Genomic DNA, 10,000 nt, shown 5'->3' on the forward strand with positions numbered 1-10,000 from the left:
CTTCTCCTCCCTCGTCGCCGCCGCCGCCGCCGCCGCCGCCTCAGCCTTCGCCTCAGCCGCCGCCGCCGCCCGCTCCCGCCCGCGCGCGGCGGGATGGACGATCAATCCAGGATGCTGCAGACTCTGGCCGGGGTGAACCTGGCCGGCCACTCGGTGCAGGGGGGCATGGCCCTGCCGCCTCCCCCGCACGGCCACGAAGGGGCGGACGGCGACGGCAGGAAGCAGGACATCGGCGACATCCTCCACCAGATCATGACCATCACCGACCAGAGCTTGGACGAGGCGCAAGCAAAGTTGGTGTCGTCTCATTAAGCATCTTTTGTGTGTGTGCGGGAGCCGGGCCCGCGGCCGAGTCGCGGCCCGGGGTGGCGCCCGGGGCAGGGGCCTCAGCCCCGGGCAGGGAACTTTCTCCGCAAATCGCCCGCCCGCCCGGGCCTCGGGGGGACTTGCCCTCACCCCTCGACGCGGGCGGGAGTCGGCAAAGTTGCTCTCGGGGCTTGGGACGGACTTGGTGCCACGCGGATTTTGTGGTTTTCTCGCCCTCCCTCGCCTGGCCCTCTGGCAGCCCGGCCCCCTCCCACGGATTCAAACCTCCCGCCTGGACCCCGTGCACGCCGCCCCAAGAGGGCCCGGGGCCGCACTTGCGGGAAGTGCAACTTTCTCCTCCGGCCGGGAGTCGCGGTGCAGGGCTCCACTGGCCGCGGGACGCCCTCGCTGTGCGGGCGGCCGCCCCAGCCGGGCGGGCGCGGGGCGATGGGCGGTTCCCTGGCGGGTCCGGGTGCGGGCGGCCAAGTTCTCGGGGAAGGGAGGGCCGCCTCGCAAACTTTGCCGAGCTGTCACCGCCCGCTGGCCGCAGTCGGCCGGGCGCCCGCGCCGCGCCCGCTCCTCCTGTGGAGGGCTGACGCGGGAGCCCCGCCGCGCCGTCCCCTCCCCCGGGTCGCCGCCGTCTGCCGGGGTATCCAGGCTCCCCGCGCGGGTTCGCGCCCTGCGGTCGCCGAGGCTGCTGCCTGCCGGGCAGATGGGTCGCGCCTCGTTCGGGCTGGAGCTTTAGCCGCCGGAGCATGCGGGCTGTCGCTAACTAGTCAACTTGAGTTTCTGTTGACTTGCCGTGGTTCCAAGGAGCCTTCCAAAATAGAGGGCCGGAATTAAATCTTGGGTCTAACTTAAAGGAAGGCGCCATATTATTCCATAGGTGATGCTAATACCTTTGTGTTTTGCTATTTGTTTTTTAGGAAACATGCCCTGAACTGTCACAGAATGAAACCCGCGCTCTTCAGCGTCCTGTGTGAGATCAAAGAGAAAACAGGTAAGAGGCTGCGCCCCACAGTGGGCCTGGAGACCCCCGAGGTGGGGTCAGAGCTACTCCTTCCACTCTCCAGTTGAGAGCTGCTGCTTTTGGGCACCGCCATCTTTGATCATTCTCTGCTTCCCACCTCCTGGTCTTGAGAAAAAACTGCAATAAATCTGGAGTCGATTTCTCAATTCCGCTCCTGGTATAAAATGAAGTGTAGATGCGGACGGGGCTGGGTCGCTGTCCCCAGGCGGCCGCCCCTGGCTGCGGGCTGGGAGGGGGCCCAGAGCACCAGCCGCCCTCTCCCGCTCCTTTCGCCTCGTTTGTGTGTCAGTTTTTAAAAGGAGCAACGGGAGACTGGATGCCAGGGACCGAGTCCCCGGGAGAAGCATCGCCCGAACTTTGTTTTAGACAGCCCTAAGCTTCAGCTCCACAAATAGAAGAATAGACTCAATTGAACGGACTCCAGTAGGATGTTTGAATTAGTGTTTTAGTTGGGAAGGCTACTTTTAAGGACCCAGAAAGGGTAATGATGTGTTTAGGCATGTTCAATGTATTACATCTATTAGTACTTTCATTAAATTTTATGCTTGAAGTCATTACACTGTAAATATGTTTAATATATTTTGTAAAGTAGAAAAAGGTTCACAGTTGCAGATTAAACAATTTTTGAAGTGTCCAAGGCAGGGAATGCAGGAGAAGACAGGTTTTGCAGAAGTGCTGAAATAAAAGCTACTAGAACACGTTAAACAAATTTCTGGCAATTCACTTCAATTTAATTTTCTTGTTAGACTTTTTAAAATTAAGGGTATTTTAGTCTTGAGGTGGTAGTAGTGACTCAAATGGAATTGGAAATTTAATCTAGATGTTTTAGTTCCAATTTGGCATTATCTGCCCTGTATATGGCAAAGAAGTGCATTAAACAAGCTTTACTGTTGGTGTGTGTGTGTGTGTGTGTGTGTGTGTGTGTGTTTGTGTTGGCTATATGGTTTATAAAGTTGCTGTTTTTTAACTTCAGGCAAAGAAGAGAAAGTTAAAAGTTCAGGATATAACAATATCCAAATGATGCTGTTTAAAAGATTAAGTGTCATTGTGTTTAAATCGAGTGTGCAAATAATAGCACACAAAATATACTTGTTTGTTGGTAGGAGAGTTGCCCTCCTTTTAAACAGATTTTTCACTCTGCAATGCTATTCTGATTCTAAAAGTAATCAAGAGAAGATGATGGGTTTTTGCCACCTTTTAAAATATATGCTAAGACCATAAGTAACAGAAAATATTGAGATCCTTAAAGATAGTTTTCCTCCTTTTCATTCACATAGTATTCATGGTTTGTAAATGTTGAGTGATCCCTTTTAAGGTATATTTTACATTTTGAAAACCACAGGCATTTTAAATTCCTAACTTTTACTGTGTGTTGATTTTTAGCCATCTTTTAGCAAGCAATGTGATTTAAAATGGTAGATAATTTTTATCTGACTATAAAATAAGACACCAAACATTAAATCTTGAAGATTTTTAGTTTAGAAGCCTGAAAGTGTACAATTCTCAGTAAATTATGTTGCTTAATGTCCAAGGATTTTCTTGCTATCAGGGCTCCACTTCAGTTTCTGCTGACAGCTAAGCACTGGGGTATTGACTATGTTGTGAATATTAAGATTGATTCAACTCACAGGGCATTATATTACTAGGGAGAGGGGATTGATATTCTTCCCCTATCACCCCCTTCTCGTTATTTGTGTGTATGTATGTATGTATGTATGTATGTATGTATCTTTTTTTTTTTTTTTTTGGCCTTTTTAAAGTTTTGGCCTAGCCAGCTTGAGAACCAAACCCAGCAAACTGCTTTTCTTGTTTAGACATTTAGCAGCAGGCAGAATTCAATTAGGAGGCATAAGTCCTCTAGTTGCTTATTTGCACAAGACTTAGTTACACCATTCTGAAAGGAAAGTATAGTCAGCCTCATGTCAAAGGTGAGTTACGAAAAAGAAACAAGTCTTTTCAGAGTCTGGGATTACTGGCAGAGAGAGCTTTGGTAGGGCTCTTGCTATTTAAGAAGCAAGAGGTAGCTGACAAAGGAAATTTTTGTCTTTTGAAAATTGTTTCTGAGGCTTTCAGTGATAACTTGTAAATTAGATCCTCTTTTTATGCTTTGGCCGGCATATTCAAGTTTGCACGTTATCTCTTTTGTAAAAAGCCAACAGCCAACAAAGAGTAAAGGCGGCTGTCTGGGCAGAGGCATCTTCCTGCCTGCCTCTCTAAGCTCGAGAGGGCTGGGATTTAAGTACCGAATGATTGATGGGGGTGAAGCTCTTTCTCTCCTCTCCTTTCTCCCTTACTACCCATAGCTCCACCTCACCCTCCAAAAGTAGTCTTAAAAGGAGACAGGGACGCTGAACCCAGTATCCTTGATTTGAAATAAAACATCTGTGTAGACATTAGTGTTACCAAAGCAAAGAAAGCAGGGCAGCAAATTTCAGGCCTCCCCCCTTCCTCCCCACATCTGTTCCCACAGATAGGCTTTGGAAACATCATGAACTTATAAAATAAGCATTATAGAATATATGTGTATTGCATAATGTTTTTTTCTGTAGATTATTTTATTTAATCTAATGATACAGTATTCAGAGATTAATTCTGTGTAATCTGGAGAAAGTTTACCTAGTCATTTGTAACAGAAACCGGAACATTATGTGATGACTCTATTCTGCATAATGGAGGGGTAGGGGGTGGTTGTCTGGTGGGGAGGTGGGGGGGAACTGTCACTTCGGTGGATAATGTCATTTCAGTTGTGCTTCTCCTAAAATAAGACAAAATCATTTCTTTAAAAAAATTCCATGTATTTATAGATCTGCCAGTAGGTTTTGAGGTTTCTGATCAGGCAGTGAACACAGCCAGTTCTGATGCACATGAGGGATTTAGTTGGAAACATCTTTTTTCTCTCCTACCACATATGAAAAGGTATTTTTCCTTTCTGACAGATAAATGGGTAATCTACCACAATTATATTATTTTCTTGTTCAGAGGTAGGGAAAGTATACTTTTACTATGAGATGCTTGCTTTTTCTTGAAAATGTATTCTTTTGTAAAATTCATCATACAATTATTTTGGGGTAGAAACGTCATCACTAGTTGAATTGTGATATTTATGCATTTTGAAAGCATCTGAAAAGTCATAGACTTTAAAATCAACATATTTGTCTATTTTAAACTAAGCAACTAGCGAGAGAGTTATAGATATATGTTGAGATTTTCCTCTTAATTACTTTTTAGCCATATTTTACCATCTATCTCTTCTTAAATATTCCTGATGCTCTGAGGTCTCCTCATCTACATACTTCTTTTGGTGCATTCCCTCACATCTTTTTGGCCACCTTAATCTTGATTATTGAAGTACTTTTCTTTGTGAAAATATTCCATCCTCACAAATCTGCCTTCTTTCCCAAACCTTTAATTATGAGAGTTCAAATGAACAAAATGGTTCTTTTTGAGAAAGAAATGTATTTTTAAGAAATTTTAATGAAAATCCAACATTTTAGTATATAACTGAAGCATACTGTGAAAAAAAATTCTACTAAAAAAAAACACAACATCACAACCTTTTCCTTTCTAAATGGTAGGTTAAAATATTCTATGTTGATAGCTGCCAACCAAACTCTGATTTATTGCCACCACAAACCCTAAATAGCGTTCATTTACTAGTAATGTCTAATGGCATACATGATGGTTTGCCAGATTTGTGGCCTTTGTGAGGCTTATAAGCAGGACTGACTTGGGAAGATCATAAAACTTAATGAACTTCTCTACTGCAGGAGGTGTCCGCAGGGGAAGAGAAAGGCCTGCTTGGCTGGTTGGGCTGGTTGAAGAATTTTTTATGTTTAAGGAGAAGAAGAAAATGACTATTAAAAATGCTTTACTTTTGAAGTACCCTCCTCCCCCAGAAGGAGTCATAAGAATTTTAGATATCAAAACTGGATTTAAGAATGTAGCTTGTTATGTGAGTTTTTATATGCCTTTAGGATATGATATATATGTGATTAAACCTTTTATCTTTAGTGTTATCAGTGTGGCTAGGTTTCAAGGACAGAGCAGGGAACTCAGTGAATACCTCTCCATTTAATTCTGACCCTACAGGCTTCGAGACTTATTGGAATCTTCTTTTTTCTGTTTTCTTTTTTTTTTAATGATTCAGTATAAAATGTGTTCATTTTTCATTGCACAGTGCCCTCTAATTCTTTAATTCCCAATGTATAAAAACCAAATATTCCATGAAGTGAAAATTTAATAGGAAAGGTGAAAACTGTTATATATGAGAATAAATGTTATTGTATATATTGCATATGTTCTTTTAAGTTACTTTTGCAGTATTTCCAATATAATTATCATTATCTGTTCCAGACTTTTAAAAGCAAATGAACTATTCCATACATGATTCATTCTTGTATTTTAATGAACTTATTTTCCAGTTGTAAAAAACTTTTTATTATGGACAAGTGGAAACATAAAAAACATGTAGAGAGAAGAGAAACTCTAACCCCCATGAACTAATCGCCCACTTTTAGCAGTTAGCAACACTTGGCCAATCTTGTTTTCTCTGTAACTCCCACCCTTTTAGGATTATTTGGAAGCCAATTTTAATGGACTGTTAACATTTTAAATTTCATATCAATTTTTGACACGTTATGTCTTGTTTACATTGGAAATATTAAATGACTAAACAGGAAAAAAATATAAAATCAGTATATCTTAGAAATGTCATTAATTATCACTTTATCACCAATCTTTTCTTAAAGTAATTTGAGAATATTTTTATTGAATTTTATCTATTTTTATAGATTTGTATGTATAACTCACCATAGCTTTTAAGGAGGTATTGAGGGAAAATGTAAAAGACTGTTGTTTTTCTAACTTACTTTTCCTCTCTCTTCCTTTTAAGATAACACATGCAATATATTCATAGAAAACCTAGAAAAAAAATCCAACTACCATACTGGTTTAGAACTTCATGATCAAGTATTGTATTATCTTAAAAATATGGGAATATCTTCCAACTCTTTTTTCTTCTTCCCTATAAAAATATATTGAACCTTCTTGTCAATACTAACTTGATCTGTACAAGTAATTCTTTCATGCCTTAGTTTTAGTAGAGTTCATTTTATTACAGATTTGTGTAGTTTTGGTCTTTTACTTGGGACTTTACTGTGTTACTTTATTAATTTACATAATTTTATTCCTAATCAGGAGAGTATTAATACGGTGGCAAAGGAAGCCCTGATTTTCCCCAAAGAGCATATTGTTTCATCGGCTCTCATAAAATGTATCTGTGTACATCTTTCATGCTGTGATTCTTTCCCTTTTAATTAATTTCATTTGTATTTTTAGATTTCAATTTATAAATTTTGTAAAAGGCTATTTACAAGACAGATTTAAGTTTAACATTTCATTTTGATTATTTATATTTTGATACTTTATGGTGGCATTGTACAGGATGAAGTTCTGTTATATGAAGTATGGTTATAAAGAATTGAAACCACATTTCATGAACCACACCCTAAATCAGTCACCACTTTATTTTATACTCATACCATTGAGGTATCTATTCAGAATAAATACTTAAAATGTCAGCACAAACACATCAAGTTAAATAAAGATTTTAGACTCTTTTTCCTCTATTCATGTACATGTGGACATCTTTAGGTATTTATTATTTCAATATTGACACTGTGAGAATAATGTTTTATTTGTTTTCTCAGCAGGCTTGTGTTTTAGCCATTTATCAGTGTGATCAGCATGATTTAGGTAGTAACTGACTAACAAAGCTCGCACACCACCCTTTCCATGTTGACCTTTTCAAGCATTGCTCTACTTCATAGGCCATTTGAGTCTTTAAGTATGAAGAGAGTAAATAATTTACATCACTGTGTAGTGTAAGTTGGCCGAAGTTTTCCAGACCTGGCTTTCAGATTTTTTTTTACAAAGTTATAGAAGCTAATTAAACAAATTGCTATCACAGCTAGGTGATAGTGTTGTTATACTTAGCACATAAATGAATAAGTAATGCTTGAACAGGTCACTGAAAAACTATCGTTTTTATGCCATCAGACACAGAACATGTTAGAAAACAAATTTCAATAATCTTCAAACTTAATTCTAATTATTGCTGTTGTAGGTAGAATAGTAACCAGAATCTCTTCTTTATTTTTTTGTAGACGTAGTCCATAAGTATAATATGTTTGTAGTTTTGACGGTAACAGTAGTTTGCTTTGCTACTAAATTTGAGTGTATGTCTAGCAAAAAATTGGTGTGATAGAACGTTTTAAGTTGAATTGGCATAGTATTTTTTTTTTTTTTTTGGACTGACTATATGATAGTAGCTGATTAGGACTGAAAACAATTAAAATTAAGTATGGATAAAAATAATTGTTAAAAGTTTTGTACTTCTTTTTTTTCTTCAGTTTGCTTTAAAAATGTTACGCTATTTTGAACACTAACCCTTTTTGTGTGATCATATTAATGAGGACTTGGTATACATTGTAAGCCTTTTAAGGCTGATGATCCCTCATGATGTTTAAACCATTATTTGGGAGACTCAACATATGTTATCGCAAAATGATTTTTTGTGTGTGTTTGTTTTGTTTTATGTGATACATCAGTTTTCAAAGCACATTTCTTAGGCATCAGAGTCCAGCAGGTGGCTTTTTACATTAAAAAAATTCATAAATTTTAAAATCCCATAAAATTTTATTTCAAATTCAAATTAACTAATTGAGAATGTCAACATTTCCACTGTCTCTATATTAACATTTATAATAGAACAAATGGTTGCATATAGAAATTATCTGCAACATAATCTAAATTAAGATTCTAAACAGGCATTACAGATGCTGGTAACTTTGGCAATTATCATTTTGTTTGGTGAACAGTAGTAAAACAGTGTGCGGTAAAAGTGTTTAGAGAGAGAGGATAAATAAATTGAACAGTTTTGCAATGCAAAGTGGTTTGTGGTGTTTTTGAGGATTTCTTGGCTCTCTCTTAACTGCTATTGTGAGCCTGGAGCAGATTTCCCCATTGCTAATGCCCTAGAAGTATTAATTCACTTTGATATGCTAATTAGAGGGCATTATGCAAGAAATGAGATTAAGTGGCAGCATGAAGCCATTTGCCTGTCAGTAAATTGAGAGCTTTAGCATCAGGAGGAGCTTTGTTTTTTTTTTTTTTTTTGGGGGGGGGGGGTTGGGTTTTTTTTTTTTTTTTTTTTTTAGTTTCTCTTGGTTTTGCATATAAATAAAATTGATTGAAAGGTCTAGAGAAGCTTCTAGAACATCAGTGTATTTTTCTCCCCTCTTATGATTATTGAAACGTGGTGTTACAGAATTTTTCTGAATATTAATTGACCTAATTGGAGATACAAAGAAGTGTTTATTGTACTCTCTCTATATGAAAGTATACTAAGAATTTTGTGTCATCTAGTCTTTTTTCTAAAGCCTAATTTCAGCAACATGGCTAGTAACTGTTATCACTTCTTTTCAGAGTGTAAACGTGTGTGCGCGCTCGTGCAGCAGTCTTCACTAAACTGAACTTCACAAGAATCTTTCCTTTATGAGGGAAAGAAAGAATAAATAGTTGACTTGGGCTTCGGGAAACTATATTAAATGAGCATTAAGACTATGGCTTCGGTACCTAAAAGCTGAAACAGTTAGCATAAGTGGTTATGCTCTGCACTTCACACACCTGTAGCATTTACATGTCAGCACATATCTGTTGTGTAAGATCACCACATTATTTGACTTTCATGTTGGAGGTTGAGTTTTGTCCTTGATTCTGATTTTGCTGACATTGGTGATTTAAGGCAGGCCTCCGATATTTCTGTCTGTAAAGCCACTATGTGATCTTGTGTATTTTGTTGGGAGATTCCATGAATGAATACTGTGATTGGAATGGTGGATTGCAAGAAAGACAGAACTTCTCTGGGCCTATGAAAAATTTAAGATTTCCTCCAATGTGGAACTTTTTTACCTGTTGTAAACCATTGCTAGAAGTAGAATTGCAAAACTCTGCCCTGCTACCAGGGTGTGGTTAGATAGGACAGAGTTTGGATAAAACATTTATATTGAGGTTTGGTTCTGGTGTCTGAATTCCACCACTGTGGCTATGACTCTAGACCCAGTAAACCATAACTTCTCTTTAGAGCCATATGGATTATTTAGTCACCACAGCTGCCGTGCATACTCACTACCAAGGCTGGCATCTCCTCGGTGTGCATGTGTGGTGCCTGTTAATGTTAATGGGAGTTAGGAATGTGCACACAGAGAGGGCATTGAGAGTCTCTCCTGAGACAAAAGTCCCAATTACATTTCTCAGTGAAGAGGACTTAGTGTACCTACATATTAGCTGCTCTTCTAAATGAAATAACTTGCTTCCTTTAAATTCTCATTCCCTTCTCACACTCCCTGAACTAGTTAAATCAATGAATCCTCATTAGTCTATGATTACTTGCAAAATTTCATTTAAAGCATAGGAAGTTATTTTTGATTGAAATGGGAACAAAAAGCTTTTGAAATTGCATATTAGTATTATTTTTTTTAAATAAAAGGTTTCTACAGGCTTTCACACATACAAAGCCTTGCATGTAGGAATTTATAGAGAAATTATTGAGAGGGACTCCTGAAATAACTTGACTGGCATTTGATGGGGGGGGGAATCACTACA

General features: G+C 39.2%; 1 protein-coding gene across 3 annotated transcripts in view; it reads left to right on the top strand.

Moving 5' to 3' along the window:
- The first annotated feature begins 20 nt into the window (after positions 1–20).
- Positions 21–10,000, top strand: part of PBX3 (PBX homeobox 3) — a 224,265-nt gene continuing 214,285 nt past the window's right edge. Inside the window, exons 1-2 of one of the 3 annotated variants that reach the window (XM_040482330.1) lie at positions 21–293; positions 1,233–1,306. In XM_040482330.1, coding sequence (XP_040338264.1) covers positions 94–293; positions 1,233–1,306 — 274 coding nt within the window. In that variant the 5' untranslated portion in view covers positions 21–93. Of the gene's footprint in view, positions 294–868; positions 956–1,232; positions 1,307–10,000 lie in introns of those variants that run through there. The other 2 variants (XM_040482332.1, XM_040482331.1) reach the window with 2 other exon arrangements.

The sequence above is a fragment of the Herpailurus yagouaroundi genome, unplaced genomic scaffold (genome assembly GCF_014898765.1).
Source record: "Herpailurus yagouaroundi ecotype Mexico unplaced genomic scaffold, PumYag 160, whole genome shotgun sequence".
Lineage (NCBI taxonomy): Eukaryota > Metazoa > Chordata > Mammalia > Carnivora > Felidae > Herpailurus > Herpailurus yagouaroundi.